The sequence below is a fragment of the Micropterus salmoides genome, unplaced genomic scaffold, assembly GCF_014851395.1.
Source record: "Micropterus salmoides isolate LMB-PRFRI ecotype aquatic unplaced genomic scaffold, ASM1485139v1 Ms_hic_scaffold_4, whole genome shotgun sequence".
Classification (NCBI taxonomy): domain Eukaryota; kingdom Metazoa; phylum Chordata; class Actinopteri; order Centrarchiformes; family Centrarchidae; genus Micropterus; species Micropterus salmoides.
The window spans coordinates 13,986,629-14,007,264 of NW_024043372.1; the positions used below are offsets into that span (position 1 = coordinate 13,986,629).

The 20,636-nt window shown below is 40.1% G+C and overlaps 2 protein-coding genes across 2 annotated transcripts; both read left to right on the forward strand.

Moving 5' to 3' along the window:
• The first annotated feature begins 1,503 nt into the window (after nt 1-1,503).
• Nucleotides 1,504-12,722, forward strand: LOC119886614 (nuclear factor of activated T-cells, cytoplasmic 2-like). Its single transcript, XM_038697465.1, has 10 exons — nt 1,504-1,877; nt 3,030-3,993; nt 4,205-4,376; nt 4,905-5,107; nt 5,620-5,792; nt 6,288-6,428; nt 7,943-7,998; nt 8,381-8,513; nt 9,896-10,528; nt 12,222-12,722. The coding sequence occupies exons 1-10, from the start codon at nt 1,751-1,753 to the stop codon at nt 12,266-12,268; spliced, it is 2,649 nt and encodes an 882-aa protein (XP_038553393.1). The 5' UTR covers nt 1,504-1,750; the 3' UTR covers nt 12,269-12,722.
• Nucleotides 12,723-15,330: 2,608 nt separating this feature from the next.
• On the forward strand, nt 15,331-19,571 carry manbal (mannosidase beta like). The gene is made up of 3 exons (XM_038696938.1): nt 15,331-15,466; nt 16,055-16,233; nt 19,083-19,571. The coding sequence occupies exons 2-3, from the start codon at nt 16,084-16,086 to the stop codon at nt 19,191-19,193; spliced, it is 261 nt and encodes an 86-aa protein (XP_038552866.1). The 5' UTR covers nt 15,331-15,466; nt 16,055-16,083; the 3' UTR covers nt 19,194-19,571.
• Nucleotides 19,572-20,636: the final 1,065 nt, after the last annotated feature.

Below are 20,636 nucleotides of genomic sequence, written 5' to 3' on the forward strand. Positions count from 1 at the left end.
CCCTGCAAGTTTCACACCAATGCACACCTTGATTCATGGGACTCTGATGACTCTTACATGACTGCCATGTGACCTGAAGACTCATGCGTGACCTCAGGCGACATCAGCACATGAACAGGTCAGAAGAGTTTAAAATTCCTCTGCTTCACAGTCATGTCCAGAAGAAGAGACATATGTTATAGCAAATCACAGGTCCTAGTGAGAATTGAACTCATGGCCCTGTTTGCAAGACAAGTGCTCTAACCACCAAGCCATAGAGCCACATGCAAGTATATTCAGTTTTCTGTTTCACATACAATTAGTGTGCTAAGAGAGACACTTGGGTAAAGATGCATCTCCATAATAAGACCTTAATATGGTGGAAGAAACCATTTCAAATTGCAAGCGCAGGGTTGCAGAAAAACACATTAGGCCCATTTAATGACTTAAATGAAATATTGTTTAAAATATTATTAGAATGTGTAAAGTACTGTTGTGTACAATATATGTGCATTTGACTCATGAACCCTTCTATAGAATTTGACCTCTGACCCCTTGTTTTGTTACCTCAGAATAGTACTGTACCCTTCTATGGGTTGGAGCTTTATTTTGCAGACTCAGACCCTTTTATGGTACCTAACAGATACCTACACATATCCTATATAAGCTATGTTTGATGTACAGAAAGACAGAGTGGCCATCGGGCTGGGTCACTCTCCAAGCTGCTGCAGAGCTTGTAATTGATGCTGAACTCCTTAATGTAATAAACTTTTATGATCAAGAACAGTGTCAAGCGGATTTCTTCTCAACACATCATCGCAGCATTATTGTTCAGACACCACAGTACTGAAGGTGGCTGCTCAATCACCTAATGGTGTAGAGGCAGAGACCTCTAAACCACGAACTAGTTTCTGCAAATAACAAAAGAGGTGATATCTTAAAAGTGATCCACATTTAACTGACCCTTTAAATAACAGCGGCTGAATGGGAGTTGTACAATACTGCCGCTCTGTGGCCAAAAGCTGCTTTCACAAAAACTTGACTTGTATAGGCACTGTTTTTGTTAGTCATAGTTTTTTATATATATTTATATGTACACCTATTTCTTTTCACCTACTTGTATCTACTCAATAGTTCTGTGTAGTGTTTATTTGATTTATATTTACTCAGCTTTATTGTAATGTTTCACTGTATGTTTATTTTTTTTTTTATTTCTAAATACATCCTACTGAAATTTTATTTACCTCAATTCAATTCAATGCAACTTTATTCCTGTAAAGGCAATCGTATGCAGCATCACTCCGACAATGTCTCCAACAGAGACACAACAGATACAGTAGAAGAAGAAAGAAAACATTGAAACTAAAAAACTACAATCATAGTATTACAGTAGAGAACGTACTGAAGTATATAGGCTATTGCTTCCCTTTATATTTCATTATAGGTACACTGTGACTCACACAAGAGGAAATGGGGCCTGTTTGGAGGTTGCGCGGAGTTGCACGCAAACACACACTGTCTGCTTGTCACCATCAGCAGTGACAGGAAGCGTCTGTCGCCGCTCGATTTTTTTTTTCAGGTCGCGGTGCAGCGTGTTTTATTTGAGCAGCTGCCAATGTTTTAAACGTATCTTTCAATAACTGTAACATCCTCGGGTTTCTTTAATTATTTAGCTTATGCAGAAAACTTAATTTAGTTGGCGAGTGTGAACGTTATTAAAAGGCTATAGGCTAGTTCACGAAAGAAATAATTGAAATAATCACAGCTGGAGATGACTTCTGGAGGCCTGGAGCTCACCGAGGGTTTGGGTCAAGACATAAGTCAGGAGGAGTTGGACTTTTCCGACCTGTTTCTGTATAATCCACCTGGAGACGATTTCCCTGTCGGCTGTGATAAAGGTGCGTACGCAGAAGTTATTCTGAGACTTAACATAATATCTCATTTCAATTACATCATCTTTTCTCAGTAGGCTATTTTATTAGGGTAAAAAATTGTGGGTATGTGTTGAGTTTGTATTTAGCAGCGTTAAAGTTTAGGATTAGTCTTAAGATATCCATCAGTAAATATTTAGCTGTCAGGTACTAATGTTATACTGTAATAATCCTCTTTCACTGTCATTAAGTAAGGGGGGAATCACCTAGACTCTTCTTTATGTTGCACAAACAATAGATACATAGAAATAGTTGTGTTCGGTGTGTTTTTCTTCTTGTTGCTTCACTTCGATGTTTGAGCTTCACTGCGCAGAATGATGCATGTGTGTAGTTTGACACTAGAAGGCTGTTTTCACAGTGGTCCGCTAAAGAGGGAAAGTTTCTCTGTGCTCACCTTAAATCTGAGTTTAACACGTGGACGTACAAGAGGATTTAGTTAAATCAGAATCAGTTTTATTGCCAAGATGGTTTTTAGATACCTACAGCCTACAGAGGAATTTGTCTTGATATTTAGGACAGTTCCATAGTAAGAAAATAAAAAATCCTATATAAAAAAAGAGATTTACATTAAAAGATGTGAAAAAATTGTAAAATATATCTCTAAGAGCAGTACAGTGTGTGAAATGAAAAGAATGGAATATGTAAAATATTCACAGTATAAAGTATTAAGAATATGTGCAATGTGGAGAGATAATAGTCCAAAAAATGTGTGTTAATGTAGCTCATTTGGTCAGATCGGGAGACAATACTTGAAGTGTCCATGGGGTGGGCAGAGTCAATGGGGGTCCTCGGGCTTGTTGGTGAGGCCAGCAAAACACATCACAATTATTGTGGCGCCAATCACTGGTCCAGTATGTTAATTACACTTGTGTGAAGGTGTGTGAGTGAAGTGGTAGACATTTTATATCCAATAGTTTTAAAGCACTTTAAAATTCATCATATTTGAATATTTATAGAGGGCAAAGGTGTAACTTCATAGACACAAATTATTATTGCATTCGTAGTATTTTCATATGTCTTAAACATGTCTGGAGGGACTCTTTATGTGATTTCAGGTGGTTCCAGTCAGGTGCTTTGGTTATGTGCGCACAAATTAATTCTTACTTTGCTCATTGACAGATGACTCAGGTGCTCTCCTTCAGAACAGCAAACAGCCTCCTCTGCTTGTGGTCGACCACCACCCCGCGTACATCTCCATCTCCAACCAGTCAGCCTCCAGTCAGGACCCCTCTTCTCACAGTCCCACCACAGAACAACTGTCAGGGGCGGTGTTTGATGCCCTGGGGCTGGCATCAAGACCAGGGAACATCCCTGCTCCCAGCCCCAGGATTGAGATCACTCCATCTGGTGACTCTCTCAGCTCCCAGACCCTGGAGCCAAGCCCTCGAACCAAAGCTCTGGGGGCCTACAGGGAGTGTGTGAGCCCTGCCAGCAGTAACTCCTCCACAGGCTGGCCTGCAGAGAGCTACTCTCCTTTGGCTTCGCCGTGCGTCTCTCCTTCTAATGGAGCCAGCTGTGGCATGGGGTTGTCCAGTTTAGAAATCGGCCCAGGCCTCCAGGGCATCACTTCTTCTGCCCACTCCTCTCCAGGAGCCTCGCCTCGCAACAGCATCACAGACGAGACCTTTCTGCTGCCCCAGCACCAGCGCACCGCCTCATCGCTTCCTCACCAGCGCTCCCGTTCTACCTCCCCACATGGAAAGCGTGGCTACGACCAGGCTCACTCTTGTCAGGGGGGCACTCCTGTCAAACAGCGTTCCCGGAGCCCCAGCCCCATCCCCTCACCCCATGAGCACCAGGGGTCCTACTATCTCCACCACCAGGCCCAAACTGAGTTCCATCCCCATACTCAGACCTCCTCCCTGGGCCTGGAGGAGATGCTGAGCAGCCTTAGCTCTAGTCTGCCTTCTACAGTGGTGCGAGATGCACAGAGACAGGACTGTGTGTATGGCGAGGGGTATGACTGGACCGTTGAGCAGGAGAGGATGGTCAGAGCAGGAGCCGAAGTCAAGTCTGAAAACTTCTATGTGCTCCCTGCTGGTGTGTGGCCTCCACCTCATCCAGTCCACCATGTAGCATACGGGTGTGTTGTTGTCCTTTCTCATTACTTGCACAGAATACATGTCTTTCTATTAAGTTAATCTAATAAAAATGTATAAAGTAGCCTACACTATTTAATTGAATTTATGAAATATTAATTATGGTACAAGTGCTTCACATTTTGAAATATTCTTTTCTTTCTGCCTTTACATTTTCCCCTCTAAGTGTCTTTCTCTTTCTTGTCTTTTCCTCAGTGGTCTTTCCCTGGCTCCGCTTCCGTCTTTAGAGTGCCCTTTGCCCAGTCAGTCCGGTCAGTATGAGCTTCTTATCCAGCAACAGCCCAGATCTCACCACAGAGCTCACTATGAGACCGAGGGCAGCCGTGGAGCTGTAAAGACATCTAACGGAGGGCATCCGGAAGTTCAGGTGCTTTTTTTTTGTGCCTGTAGGGTGTGGGGTTTGCAAAGAAGGAAAACCGAGCAAGAAAGAAAGATCAATCTCACAATAAAGTAGCAGGAGAGATTGTGGATGGTATTTCCTGGATTATGTTGTGTTTATGTAAAGCCAACGGCCATGCAAATGAATGAAAGTGCCTCACGTCAATGCTACCACAAAGACATACTCTGTTCCAAAGTGCTAAAAAATACACCAATAGTTATAAATCAGGTATATTGACATGTCCTACAAATATTGATACATGGCTCTGCTTTATTCATTGCTTTGGTGGGTTACTTAATAAGCCGTTACGGTTTGTTTTCCTGGCACAAATGGTCTATGCAAAGCAGTGTTCTTGCTACGCCAGTTAGATGGTAACCTGTGAAATCATCCCGACAGGGAAAAGAGATTTAATGTGCAATGTAAATTTGTTCTTTGCAGCCATGGACATTAATTGCATTGTAGTTAGTTTAATTCAGTGTAAAGCATGCATTTAATCACCTTTGTTGTCCTTAATAGCTTCGTGGGTACCAAGGCACAGCTCCACTGGGGCTACAGGTCTTCATAGGAACAGCTGACGAGAGGGTCCTGAAGCCCCACGCCTTTTACCAGGTACACCGCATCACCGGGAAGACCGTCACCACACCCAGCATGGAGAGGATGATCATTGGGACCAAAGTGTTGGAGATCCCTCTGGAGCCAAAGAACCACATGAGAGTGGTGTGAGTAGCACAGAGAGACAGTGGGATAAAAAAAAAAGTCTTGTGAACAAGCAATTTCTAGTCATTTGTTTAGTGTTTTTGTGCTTCATCTCCCAGATTTACAGATGCAGAGATACACTAAAGTGAATCGCCTGTACTGTGCCATCTGTTTTAGTTAGACTTTCTGTTGATAAAGTTTGAGATTCTGTGCTAACTGCTCTTTCCTTTTTATCCTCATCCATGGTGGCTACTACTGCTTAAGTTTCTATTTTTTTTTACTTCCAACAAGTTTCTGTTGTGGCTGACAGAAACGTAAAATGCATTACTTCCTGTGTGCAGGAGAGTTTTTCCAAGAAAGACCTACGAGCCACTGGTTGTTTACAGCAGCAAACCCTTTGAAGATCTTGAAAAACAGTAGCAAAAAACACATTTATCAAATGTTACGGTGTGTGAACAGAAGTGATAACGTACCTGAGCATTTTCACCTTATTTGAGAACACTTTTTATTTTATGTCTTTTCTTACATTTCACAGGATTGACTGTGTAGGAATCCTGAAGTTGAGAAATGCCGACATTGAACTGAGGAACGGCGAGACGGACATTGGACGAAAAAACACACGAGTGCGTTTGGTGTTTCGTGTCCACATTCCTCAACCTGGAGGCCATTTCCAGTCTCTTCAAGTTGCCTCTGATGCTATTGAATGCTGTAAGGAGTGTTTAATTCTTGATAAGCTGAATTTTGCTTCCTGTCACTGGCTCAAGTTTTATCTTTATTTATTTATACTGCTAATTTATATCTGTATATCCGTATTACAGATATATGCAGGTATATATCCGTATTTATATCTGTATATCCGTAAACTTAATGCCCTTTCAAACTACTTAAAAGTATGGATATATCCAAAATGTTGAATTTATAAGCAATAAAACAGCCTTTTCATTCAGAACAATCATGGGTTCTACCACTAAAGTCCTACTTGTTCTGTTATGACCGGCAGCTATGGTGGTTAATGTTAGCAAACTGTCGATAGCTATTGCTGTGTTGCTAACAACTAACTTACTAACTTTAAGACTTTTCTTACTTGCAATACTATATTTTATCAAAATATTGTGACAAAAAGTTACATTTACACTTGATTTTTGTTTTTGTTTTTTACCTCTGTGTGGTATTTCATACAACTGTGTCTTCCTGTTTCCTCAGCCCAGCGCTCAGCTCAGGAGCTCCCTGCAGTCGAGAGGCAGGACCTGGACCGTTGCTCTGTACTTGGTGGTCAACAAATGGTCCTTACTGGACAGAATTTCACATCCGACTCCAAAGTGATTTTCTCAGAGAAGACACAAGGTAAGGAAGAGGTGTTTTTGATCAGTTGTTTCGTCAGGTGATGTTAAGCCATTTTAACTATCTCTGTACCTCTAAGTAGGTACTAAAGATGAGCCATAAAATATTATAATATTGTACTGAAATAAAATAGTAGTAGTAGTTTTGTAACCTATGGACAGAGCTAACCAGCTCCTGACAGTAGCTTCACATTTACCATACAGCAGATTGATACAAACAAGAGTGGTATCAATGTGTGTTCGGTTGACCTGTGATTGTTATTTGTGTATGTTTGGACTCCAACATTGTTTCTATGATTAAAATAGACTAAAATTGTTGCAACACACATACAACTGTGGACTCTCAATATCCTGTTCAAGCGTATCCACCTACTCATTCAGTATTTGTATTTTCAGATTATTTGCATATCGCCCGGGCAACATCAACTTTCAGTGACATACGTCTTCCGTCAGCCCCCACTTTTATCTCCGACAAAATGAACAATTAGTTGAAACATGTACTGTTTTACTGGAGGTGACAACTTTTATTTATTTCTACATGGAAATTTCTCACCTCATTACTGCTCCTTCTGCCCCCACAAACTTGTTGGTGTACATGGTTTGAGAGCAGGATGGGTACAGTTGACTGCATGTAAAGCCTCCCTGTTGCTTGGTGTGGGGTTTTATGCAACAGGATGTGGTTTGACAGACTGATAAAGATTCAGACCCAGAGCAGAGGCTTTGGGTTTTTTTCAAAGCGTGGGTAGAAAACAGAAACAGCAGGTAAAAACTGAGGTAGGAATGAAACACTAAACGAGACTTAAAAGAGAACCCTGTTTTCCACCGTCTGTCTTAAATGTGTTCACATAGGCTACTGTTCTATAAATGAAACAAAGTCTTAATATAATCCACTTTCTTACAAATAAATATTTTTTTACCAAATCAAACATGCTTTTTAAAAGCAATAGTTCAATATTATGAGAAATTCCCTTGTTTGGTCACTTTCCAAGAGTTAGATTACAAAATCAAAACAAATCAAAATCAGAATGAGCTTTATTGCCAAGTAGGTTTACACATACAAGGAATTTGTTTTGTTGACTTGGTGCTTATAAAGATTAAAATATTATATTTACAAGATATAAAAGAATAATAATGAATATGTGCAATATGGCAGTTTGTGCAGTGATATGCAAGATATTTACATCAGAGATACATATCTGCACAGCAAATAAAAGACTACAGCCAGTTGGCTTAGCATTGCATAAAGACTATAAATGTGGAAATAGCTTGCCAAAGGTAAAAAATTCTGCCTAACCAACACCTCTAAAGCCCAACAGTTTAGTACATAGCTCTCAGTAACAACCCATTTTTACACTTTGTTTTTTTATTAGCCGACTGCTGTCTGCAGCTTCATATTTCTTGTACAGACAACAGAGGGGTATCAATCTAACTCTCATCAAGAAAGCAAATAAGAGTATTTCCCAAAGTGTAAAACTAATACTTTAATCTTCCACTACACTATATTCTCTCTGTTTTCAGATGGTCAGCAAATCTGGGAAGTGGAGGCAACTGTGGACAGAGACAAAACACAAACTGTGAGTTAACTTCCACTTATCTGTACTGGCCCATGGAATAAGGCAGTAGCATCATTTTACATAACCAATTATGTACTTTTGTATTTTTTTTAGATTTATTCAAACATGAAATCAAAATTCCCTGGCACTGTTATAAATTTACACACACTGAAATATAAAGTAAAACACAAAACCTATGACTACATTTTGCTGACTGCCTCAGCATGCTTCTGTATGTAACATATTAGAAGAATTTGTATTTTGATGCTGATTTGAATCTGAAAACACAAGCGACAGATTTGGGGCTGCCTACGCCTTTTTGTTTCAACATGACAGTTTCAACATGACAGTTTGTCTGAAGCATGATTTTTTTTTTTTTTGTTGTGTCGCAATCCCCATCTAGAACATGCTGTTTGTTGAGGTTCCCCCATATCGAGAGCGGGCCATACCCCACCCAGCCAAAGTCAACTTCTACGTCATCAACGGGAAGAAGAAACGCAGCCAGCCTCAGCACTTCATCTACACTCCTGTGATAGGTAAATATCTGTCATCTCTGTCATTACCCATTGGCATTACAGAAGGAGGAGGGGTCCCTTGAATGTTTGTTTGAGAAACAGGCAGGTAACTGAAAGGCAAATGGTCCCACCCCGAGTGAGTAGGGAAAGTCAGAGCTGGGGATTTGAGAACATATTGTTCTCACCTCTATCAACTCCAACCTCACACACATGACTTTATGCAACAGACTTAACATGCATTTAGAGGCAAGACAGAAATCAACCAAACATTAAACAGGTTGGTGACACACTGCCTAGTTGGCCACCACTGCCACGTCAGAGAATGTTAGAGAAGCAAGCGTGTGTCGGTTCAGTGCCCAGACCAGCAGGATAAATCTGGGTGGGAAAAGGAAAAAAAGCAGCGCTTTCCCTGCCCTCATTTCCACCACTGAGGTGCCCTAGGCCCTTAAACATAACTTCTCCAGTGGCTCAGTGGCCAGCCAGCCTGCCCTCGCAAGATAAATGGCTGTATAGGTTGATTTGGCAAGAGCTTATTACAATCCCATATTTACATTTATGGTTAGGCCGCAACCTCTAGTGGCTGTATGATAGGAGCACAGGAGAAGGTCAGGTGACGTAGCAGATCAGACTGTGGTTTTACTGGGCAGCTCCCAGGTGTGAATGTGTTTAACTTTGCGAATGTGATCAAGGCGGTCCTGCAACAGAGGGGCTTCCTCTCAGAAAAAGAAAAGGTTAAAAAAAATCAAGTCAGACCAATAGAGAATACAGGAAATAGCAACATTGTCATCAAGTCTAAGTACTCTACAATTAAAGAAATGTTTCAACCTGAAGAAAGACAACACAGTTAAAAGGCATTTCTAGCAACAAGATGCCACTTTTATGATCCTCATTTACACTAATGTTCTGCTGTTTTACAAGAAGTTAGTCTTGGCAGTGAACTGCAGCCACAACAAAGGTTTTTGTGTAGGTGGACAACTCTCATTTGCTCTGAAAGGAGAATATTGTTTTTGCTCAAGCTCACCAAGTTCACCTACATATAATACCCACAGCTGAAATGCATGCACTTTTACTCACATTGATAAGCATTTTTTCAAGAAACAAAAGTCATTGCTAATTGAAATACAAAATAGAGAGGCAGCTTGAGGAAATACTGGGTACGTGAAAGAAAGACTTGGGATTAAGTGAAGCTGGTAAATATTGCCAGCTAAACATCAGCATGTTAGCATTTTCATTGTGAGTATGTTGGCATGCTGATGTCAGCATTTAGCTCAAAGCATCACTGTACTGGCTGTACTATTAGTCTTTTTTCTGTACTTGCAATCTTGTCCGTGAGCAAATGATAGACCTACACTGACTTCTCTCTCATCTTCCAGGGTCAAATAATATTTCTCTTTGTATTCCAGCCATTAAAGCAGAACCACTGGATGACTACCACTTGAATTCATATAGCTACTCAGACAATCAGTCTATGACTGGCCTGTCAATGAAGTCACTCTACCATCATTTGGAGCAGGACAGCAACCTTCAAGCCTTGAATTTTTCCCCAACAGTGTACCATCTAACCACTGTAGACCCCAGAGCCCACGTGTTAATCCCTGATCCACTGGACGACCAACCAGTCTATTACCAATCCAGAGCCGGCCCCGTGCTGTATCACACTGCAAATCAACATTACAGCAACTGCGGTACTGCCCTCCTCGGTGGTTCCCCGATGGCTTCCCACCCTGCTTCCATTCCCAGTCAGTGTGTCAGTGCCAGAACCCCTGTGGCCAAACTGGGCGAGGGTCCTCAGGTTGGTGATTCATTCGAGAGTTTGATGTCAAGACATCATTTTATGCAGACAGCGCTGCCACTGGGAAAGTCTCCACCTTCAAGATACATCCAAGGTCAAGCTCAAGGGAACGCTGGAGGCCAAGTGGAGCCTAGCGGGCAGCCTCTGACTGAGATGGCCTCTGGTAGAGGAAACCATGAGGAACGAGCTCCAGAGAGGGTCACCATCAAACAAGAGAACCTCCCTTATGCTTACCTGGAGGATGGTGAGTACTACTGTTTATTAATTACTATTATATCCTGTTTTCCTAGACGGCTCAATATGCTTCAAACAAAGTTCTGGTCAGATTTTTGAACAGCGTCTGATTCGCCCCCTGTCCCTCACATCTTTCTGACTTCAGTCTTTCTGTGTATCTTAGTGTGTCTGTTTGTAACTGTCCAAGATAAGACAGACACGAATCGTGCAAACTTCGGAGATTGGCAAGAAAGTATGCTGAGTTTAAATTTCTATTGTTTTTTCATTCTTCACTCAATTACTTTCTCACTTTTAATTGCTTTGCCAAAAAACTGAATGGGGGAACTTTGGAGTGACATATTGAAGCCTGGGGGATGGGTAAATTGTGGTCCAGTCTGCAAATGCATTCAAGCACACTGCAACTGAACGCTTGCAAATCCTGCCTTGTGGTTTTCTCTTGGGCCTTTCTATCCACTTTCCTGTCTCTTTTGGTGTCACTCTCTCTCTCACACACACACAAACACACACCTGTAGAAGCTTTGTGAGCATGCCCAGTCTCGTTTGAAATAAATGAGACTGAAATAAATCTAACACAACTTGCTTATGGTTCCTGGTGTATTTGAGGATGACGGAGGATAAAAAAGCAACACCACTATCAAGTGAGAGAACAAGTGATGTGCTACCTTGTTTGTTGTGGGGTAAAGTTTCTGTTTACAACTCTGTGATGTAAGACTGGAACAGGAAGTCTGTTGTAATGGGAAATACATGCAGACACACCCGATGAATAAAGCTTTGTTCTGGTCTCTGATACAGACTGGAGTAATAGTGAAAGTTTAGGTAACTACTTACAATATGTTTTACTAATAATCAGAAGCAATTTTAACCAATGTTATTATTTCTACTAGTTATTGATTCTGAAGATCATATTTAATATTAATCATATCTTTATTCTTTCTGTCAAAAGATTCATGCGCAACACCCATGCTTAGTTTTGCAAGGAATAAGATTCTTGATTAGCCCAGAAACCATTGCACATAAATCTTCAAAAAATAGACATCTAGAAGACACTAATGTAATTCATCACATGCAGGTATTGTAGACTGATTTGTATATGAAATAAGAACATTTCTTGGGACACCATGGTGGCTTAGGTGTTTTAACCACAAACCACAAAGTCCCAGGTTCAGGTCCAGCCAGGGACCTTTGTTGCATTTCTATGAAAGTAGAAACATTATGAAGCACTACCAACAGCTAACAGCTAGACTAGATGGGTTTTTAGTTTACATTTAAAAACATCTATACTTTCAGCTGCTCTTTCTCTGGATGCTGCTCCAGCAGTTTGGAGCATGTTTTTGTTCTGCTTTGTGGGACAGTGAGAAGAACTGGTGGATCTGAGGGGCCTTCCTGGTTGATAAACCAAAAGCATTTCAGAGAGACAGTCTGGTGCTATAAACTAACAAAGGGAATCATGTGAAAGCAACACCAGTTTTGTCTCTATTTTTTCCCCAAACAAAAACATGTGCAGTGAGAATTTTAATAATCTACACAAAGGGGATTTAAATCTAAAAATAATGCATATGGTAGATTAAGAATACAGGATGAACTTCTTGTCTTGCTTGAGTGTCAATTTACAGCGTAATTGGATACATTTCTAAATTTCCCCTACGGGGGATTAATAAAGTAATATCTTATCTTAAAGGTACTCTCTCCTACTTGTTTTCCAGTGAATGACATCATAAGAAGAGACCTGAAAGGCCACAATGGAAAGTGATCCTGGAGGCCTGCAGCATGATAATGTCCATGATGTCCATCAGATTTAACGTTTAAAAGCAGTACACATAATTTGTCGACTTCAGGAACTATAAATATAAAATCTTGATTGTCTCAGGGGAAGCTTGTACTTGTTAGACTTGTAATAAGAAAATGGACAAACAATAGAAAATGATCCACTATAAGTTTATGTTGACTTTATTTCGGGATGACATTGTGTTTCTGTGGAACTAGGAAAGGTTGTGGTTCAGTGTTTTTTTTTTTTTCTTTTTACATAAAATACAGGTCAGATCTTTGTTAGATTTTAATATTGCTATACATTTTAGCCAAAAGATAGTAGAACATGTGTGATACCTTATACTGTGTTTGACTACTCTATGTTCATATATTTGTACAATTGCTTGTTATAAGCATGTATAAAATGTTTTATATTAAATAAATTCTGTTTATAACAATCAGTGTGTTTGTAAGTAAAAAATTACCTAATACAACTGCCTTTGTCTTTGAAACCTTTCCTGACATAAAGTTGTATTTTATTTTTATTTAACATTTATTTAAGCAGAGGAGGACCCATTGAAATAAAATGTCTTTTTCAAGGGCGCCCTGGTCAAGAAAGGCAACAGGACAGCAAGTCTGACAGTACAGACATGAAACGACAACAATGCAATCAAAACATCTACCATTTTACCTATACATATTTGCAACAGCAACAGTACACAAAAAAACCCCCCAGTACATTAAGCCACCTTCATGCAGATAAATACACTAATGCCTCCTCATTTAAAACATTTACATTCATCTTAAAAAACTTTTAAAAAAGGATTTGAACTGCAAAAGGCACCAGCACCTCCAACTGGAAGGTCCTTTGCAAAGAGTTCCAAGGAGACAGGGCACATCATGAGAATCTGAATTAGCTTTATTGCCAGGTATGTGTACACACACGAGGAATTTGACTCTGGTTTGTACAATGCTGACGATGTGCTTACTCATACAAAATCACATTAATAAAAATTAAATAAAATCAGACACAGACTTCAGTCTAGACAAAACAAATATACACACTAAGAACAAAAACAATATAGACATATTGACAAATAGTGCAGTGAGCAGAGTGCAAAGGATGCAGGAGTATGTACATGTCGGGGGTGGATGTGATATAGGCTACAGGTACATATACATGCATACATGTACACATGTACACAGTGCAATGAAGCATAGTGCAAATGATGCTGGATTAAATAAGTATTATAAGTATTTTGTGCAGGAGTTAGGACTTGAGGTAGGTGGACTGGTAAACAGTATCTACAAAATGACAATATAACAGTATGAACAGCACTGAAATAGAGAATGGTGAATAAATAATAAGTGTTAACCAGTAAACAGGTGCTAATTAGAGGCAGAGTTAATGGGTTATTGCACAAGAATTGTTCGTGACACCGTGAGTCAGAAATCAGTTGTTCATCAGTGTGATGGCTTGTGGGAAGAAACTGTTCCAAAGTCTGTTGGTTTTGGCGTACAGTGCTCTGCAGCGCCTACCAGAGGGGAGAAGCTAGAACAGGTTGTGTCCGGGGTGAGATGGATCTACAGTGATGTTTCCTGCATGTTTCCTGATTCTGTAAATGTACAAGTCCTGAATGGAGGGCAGGCTGGCACCGATGATCTTTTCTGCAGTCCTGACTGTCCATTGTAGTCTGTCCTTGTCCTTTTTGGTGGCAGATCCAACCCAGACAGTGATGGACGTGCATATGACAGACTGGATGATGGCTGTGTAAAAGTGGATCAGCAGGTCCGGCAGGTTGAGCTTCCTGAGCTGGTGCAGGAAGAACATCCTCTGCTGGGCCTTCTTAATTATGGTGTCCATGTTGGGCTCCCACTTCAGGTCCTGGGAAATAGTGGATCACAGAAACCTGAAGGTATCCAGAGCAGACACAGGACTGTTGAGTATGGTGATGGGGGGCAGAGTGGGGGGGCTCCTCCTGAAGTCCACGATCATCTCCATAGTTTTGAGCATGTTAAGCTCCAGGTTGTTCTGGCCGCACCAGAGAGCCAGCTGATCAACCTCTCGTCTGTAGGCCGACTCATCACCGTCCTGGATGAGGCCGATGTCCGTTGTGTCGTCAGCTAATAGTCCGGGTGCTGGATGTGATGTTCCCCAGTCTCACCTGCTGACTCCTGTCATTCAGGAAGTTTGTGATCCACTGACAGGTGGAGGCTGGCACAGTGAGCTGGGTGAGTTTGATGCTGAGGATGTCCGTGGTGATGGTGTTGGACGCCGAGCTGAAGTCCACGAACAGGATCCTTGCATATGTCCCTGGAGAGTCAAGGTGTTGCAGGATGTAATGCAGTCCCAAGTTGACTGAATCATCCACTGACCTGTTAGCCCTGTAGGCAAACTGAAGGCAGTCTTTCCCAACAATGAAGTCACCCAGGAAACTTTTTAAAGCCATAGACTGCATACGATGACTACTGACCACAAAACTAAGGAGGCTACTAATGTAATTCAATATTTCAGCAACAATTATCAAGTTAATTCAATATATAATTTCTAAGATGACGAAGCAAATCAATCTCCTGCCTGAAAATATCTTACTTCTGTAATTAGTAGAGGCAGTTTGTTTAATGATGATTACCACGCAATACCAAAATAGTGTAGGTCAAATCAGTCATACAACAAATGTCCAAACACTTTAAGTTAAATATTAAGATTAAAACAGCAACTAACAACAATTAAAGCAATCACCCTGAAAAGTGAGAGTGCTGATGCAACTCAATGTAACAGTTTTTATGTCTAAATACTGAATGTTATATAATAAGTAGGTTATATTTCATTTCAATTATTAGTTTGAGCTAAGCACCCAGGCTACTAGCTACAGTAATAAAAGTAAACACTGGCTCCGTAGTTTATGTTTATGTTTATGTATTAAATACCTTACACTTAAAGTAGTGAGACTCAAAAGTTTATTTTCCTCTCTCAAGCAGTAACAGTCAGTGCTCAACAAAGACGCTAGGTGGCGACGTTTTCAAACCAACCGTTTACCGGATCGGAAGCGGAGCATAGATTTATGATGTCACTTCCGATAAGCGGATGTTGTTATTTTCTCCCTTTGTAAGCTAAATTAGCATTTTCCTCATTTGTGCTCTTACATGTTGATGTTTTCATTCCCGTAACGACAAGCGAGAGTGAAGGTTCCCGCCGCTGGTACGCTTTTTCTTCCACACTCTTATTGTATTCATGAACACCTCAAATCTATGAATTGAAAAATGTTGCAGACTGGTTTGGTACGTTGCAAATGACCCTTAGCTATATTGTATTGTAAATGTGTCCCAGCCATGTCTATCAATCATTGAAAGTTTTTATTAGCATGAAGGTATGAGAGCTGAAGGCATCATTTACATTTCCAAGATTGTCTTTTGTTATTTATAAAATCTTTATATTTTATAAATTTAAATTGTGTGGGGCGGGGGGGAAAAGCTACGATGTTTCTACACATTTACCTCCTCTTCAGTTTGTGTGGGACCCCATGAAACCCCCTCATACACCATTTCTCTCGGATGAGACATATTGTTGATCATCCTGCTACATTTAGCTGACGCTTTTATCCAAAGCCACTTAGAATTGCTACATGTCAGAGGTCGCACGCCTCTGGAGCAATTAGGGGTTAAGTGTCTTGCTCAGGGATACTATGGTCACAGTGGGGAATTGAACCCGGGTCTCTAACACCAAAGGCATGTGTCTTATCCATTGCATCATCACCACCCCTGCTAACCATGGTCCTGTTGTTTGCAGAGAAGAATAACAGACCAAACAGCCGTATCATGTCTGCAGAGCTGGACCTGTCCCCTCCAGAGGTCCCTGAGCCAACCTTTCTAGAGAGCCTACTGCGGTATGGGCTGTTTCTGGGTGCCATCTTCCAGCTCATCTGCATCCTGGCCATCATTTTCCCCACATCCAAGGGACATGAACAGGTAGGTAGAAACTAAAGAAAGGAGAGGGGTAGGGCCCCCTGTTCCCCCTTCAAATTGTGTTTTCCAGGCTGTTGCTCTCTGTGTAGGTTACATTATGTTTTGGTGCTGCAGAGATAACTGGTCAGGGATACATTTGGGCTCATAGTAAAGTGAGGGGAAACACACTTCGACACAAACGGGCAGTGATCAAAACATTAGTGGTTTTCAAAGTCAAAGTGTGAGGTGGGCCTCCCCAGGGGTGACGCAGATGTTCACGTTTGGCTCTCTGATTGGGTCTTATAAGTCATGCAAAGTAGAAACACGATGCTACTGACAGAGTTTTTGACTTGATATTTTTATTTAAATATTTTGTACCATGCAAATAACACTTAGGCTGTAGCCTACACTTGTACTGTGTTTGTCGCCATATTTACTTTTCGACAACTCCCAGTCTGTTTTCCGCCGCCACAGCCGCTTTTAACTCTCGTGTTACATTTAGTAACAGTCCCAGCTCGTTATTGGTCCATGTAAAATAAAATCTGGTGTGGTTCTTCATCTGTAGTACCTTATTCTTTTGCCAAATCTTCTCTAACTACGGAATAGACCTTCTGCTTCATGTTTAAACCGACACTTGAACGGCCACTAGATGTGCGTTTTCAGTCATTTTAATGTTGACGGAGATCAACTCTGATATGCAGCTAAAACGCTGGTGTGGACGGAGATCGTATTCATTTTAAAACTCGTAGTAGTGTAGATGGGTCCTCGGTGAGTGGAAGTGAAAAAGATATTACATTTGTTATGCAGAAGACATCATATAGAACAGCCTACATGTGTGTGATTAGGTCAAAGAGAAAGTTCAGAGATGCAGCCGTTTTAGGGAATGTTATTGTTTTTCCCACTTTATCAGATTCAGAAACTATATTTATATACTGTGTGTGTGTTTATTTATTTTTATATATATATATAATACTTTAGGATAGACCTTTTTTACGTATTTGTGCAGTCTGAAGTTTTCTCAAACAATATTAGGCTATCTTGGTTCAATTGTTGAATGTCAAATTAACAAATCAAATTAACTTAATCATGATCTTTTAGCCATCTAGGAATTCAGCAAAACTAAGCAAGGGGGTTGAAGGGCCTTTTCCCCAGCTTTGTCTGAGGGGAGGCCCACAGTCTCAGACATTTAAAGCCCCTGCTGTACACAATACCCTCTACCTGATGTTTTTTTTCTTGCATGATAGCAGAATGTATCGCTATAAAGTGCTTGCTTTGATACACCTGCCAACATGGTGTTTTTTTTAATGATTTAACTATCTCTGTTGAATCTATTAACTTTCACATGTCTTGATGACATTTTAAAATGATTTTTATTTGATAGATTGACTGAAACAGAAGAAATAGGGGATTGATGTTACAAATGTGACAATTTTACCCAAAATGTCACATCTAAATTCTGGTCACATGAATCCACTTTTCCATCAGGACACACATTGTGAGTTTAACCTGTTAATCAGGCATTTTGTTTTCACCTTATTATTGTATTTGAGTTGTTGAAAAATCTAAATGTAGGCAGCAATTTACAAGTCTGGAACCAGGTTAGCACCATTTGCTAAAATTTATGGTTTGGATTTGGATGTACTCAAGGAAGGTTCCCACACAGATTTCAAAATCTTATTAAGACTTTTTGTGAGGGTGTTTGAATGCTGTATTAAAAAAAAATCTCAGTATCACCTGAGTTTGACTTGATTTTATGTAACATTATGCATACATTTGGTATGCAGCTAAATATTATTTTTCACAACAAACAACAAAGTTGTGAAACTCAGTTTTTCAAGAGAGTCTAATTAGATTCGGATCACTATTAGTATTAAAAAAAAAATTTGCTCAAGAAGATGTGACAGTCCTTAATAATGTGTGATGACACCATACAGTACACCCAAGCTCACTTGACTGGTTTCTTATCATACATATATCTGAAAGATTGAATGTTCTGTATAATGATTTTCACTAACTGCAGAAGGGGTGAAAAATAATACTCTCTGTGGTGGCTACGCCCGGTATCACACTAATATTATTAGAAATATTGGCAGTGTTTTGCTTGACAGACATACAGGTTCAGCAATAAGACCATTTTGTTAAGAGAAATCTTTCAGAATGTTTCCATTCAGTCTTTCTGAAATACAGAGGAACCAGCCAAACAATTAGCAAGAATAGTGGTGAAAATCTGATTTTTTTTAACGTCTGTAAAGACGGAGCCACCAAGGGCTACTCTCACAATCGCCATTCTAGCAACTGTCAGGAGAGATTATTTATAGACAAGAGCAATTAAATCCACTGTCTAATTATTCTATTTTCAGACACTGTCTTCAGTTGCACTGATTACTCTCCACAGTATGTCGCCATTTCATTCTTCACTGTTCACTGTTCTTGCCACAGTAAAGATTGCACTCACAGAAACCGTGCTAACAGACGGAAAGTGCTGTGTATGTGTGCGCCAAAAACAAAGGTAGATAAGAGTACAGAGTCTGAGCTATCTGGTGTGATGAAAAACTGCATTACCAAAATGAATATTAGGTATTATCTGTACTAGTCAAGTCAAGTTTTAGTGTCACATATACACAATTCAACATAAGTGCCCAGCTCCAGAACGAGTCTAACAAATAGATAAATATAAACCTATCTAGCAAATTAAAAATTAATAAAATAGAGTAAAAAAGTGTTTCATGAAACTACTTACTATAAATATTTACCTATAGGCAAATACTCTGTGTGAGTGTCTGACAGCAAAAGCATTGTTCAAATAAACCTTCAGAACACCCTTATCCTAACGTAAATTACAGGGTGTTTAATGCTTCTTGTTTGCTCTACAGGAGGAGACGGAGTCCACTGATGGCAAGGCAACCGAACAGATGAAGAAACCTAAAGGACCAGCACCTCAGATTCGACAGAAACCAAAGAAAGAAAGCAAAAAGAAGCGATAGATAGCACTGTTTGTGGGTATTCGTGCATTGTTACCTGCTTGTGTGAAAGTGTATATGTATAGTCATCAGTGAGTCAACATTGGCAATTACCAGTGCAGTTGTCACTACAGGTATATGAAACACTAATGTCATATTACAGCAATAACAAATGATGTGCATTTAATTTGAGACACTTCATAATGCCCTTCAACTGTGTATCTTACTCACATTCAACATAGTATTACAAAGAGCAAATAATCATGGCGTTGCTGACTGTTTATGCAGCTACGTATTTTATTGGGCACATTCGTTTTGCATTTATTTTCTTTTATAATTGAATATCATTGAATTGTATTTGCATTACAATAACAAATAAACACATTGAGTTGTCATTCACCATGGCTGTTCATATTAATTGGTAAATGGTTGGATTAAATGAGTATGAATGAGATCATGTTCTGTCCTTATATTTACTCCCTTTGGATGACAGAATACATCATGACTTTCTTATAAAGCTACAGTTTTGTGGTAAAACTGCAGGCAAGATTGCACTCACACAAACAGTGCGGACAGAGGGGAAAGTGCTGAAACGCAATTTTGTTTGGTGTATTTGTGCTCTTTATACGGAGTCTGAGCTATCTGGGGTGATGGAAAAACTGCATTACCAAAATGCATATTACTTATCTGTAATTACTGGTATATTTGAAAAAAATATGGAAATGTATTTATTTATGTAAGTCAAGCCAAGACTGTATCCAGAGGGGCAATTAGTTTGTATGTAACCCTATGTTAAAAACTTATAACAGCCAATTTAGACTTATACGGTTGTTGTTTGTTACTGGAATAACAATATAGGCTTCAAAACGTCAGGCTGTAGTAGACTACTAAGTGTAGTTACCTGGATGGGATTTAATGAAGACAGAACAAATAAAAATGAGATTTGTTTGCATAAGGATTGCAATGGGTCAGTATAAATTCAGTTTGCTCTGAATTTACCTCCTGAATAATTTTAATTTCCCAAGTGTTACAAGGTTGTTATGCTTGAAGCAGGCCAACACAATAGAATATCCATCTTTTTTCGATCTGTTTCCACAAAGTAGATCCGGACCTCAGCTGCGATTGGCTGACTGGCGTCCGGATTTGAGCCTGGCCAAAAGTCCCTAATAACGGTTACGCATGACGCATAACGGTAAAGTTTTAATATGAACGCGCCGACTGACTCAAAGTTACCGTTCAGAAGAAGTAGGCCTAAGTGTGTGTCGCTTAGCAACCGAGTCTGCTAGCCAGCAATGAAGCTAATTGTGTTGTGGATGAAACGAGAGACCGATGCACTGCGCTTTTGTGTCGTGTTGTTGTAGCTTCCTAAGCGTGACTCCAGTTGATTTATTAAAAATATATATTTAAAAAGCCAAACGGGGGTGTCGAGCCTGCCAATGCCTCGGTGAAGTCAACTATCACGGCGTG

What these genes read in the sequence shown, in the direction of transcription:
- LOC119886614 (XM_038697465.1), top strand. Translation starts at nt 1,751, where the DNA reads ATGACTTCTGGAGGCCTGGAGCTCACCGAGGGTTTGGGTCAAGACATA. An exon ending in GAGGGCATCCGGAAGTTCAG is followed by an intron (nt 4,377 to 4,904) that starts GTGCTTTTTTTT and finishes TGTCCTTAATAG; the next exon opens with CTTCGTGGGTACCAAGGCAC. An exon ending in TTTCTCAGAGAAGACACAAG is followed by an intron (nt 6,429 to 7,942) that starts GTAAGGAAGAGG and finishes CTCTGTTTTCAG; the next exon opens with ATGGTCAGCAAATCTGGGAA.
- manbal (XM_038696938.1), top strand. Translation starts at nt 16,084, where the DNA reads ATGTCTGCAGAGCTGGACCTGTCCCCTCCAGAGGTCCCTGAGCCAACC. An exon ending in CATCCAAGGGACATGAACAG is followed by an intron (nt 16,234 to 19,082) that starts GTAGGTAGAAAC and finishes TTTGCTCTACAG; the next exon opens with GAGGAGACGGAGTCCACTGA.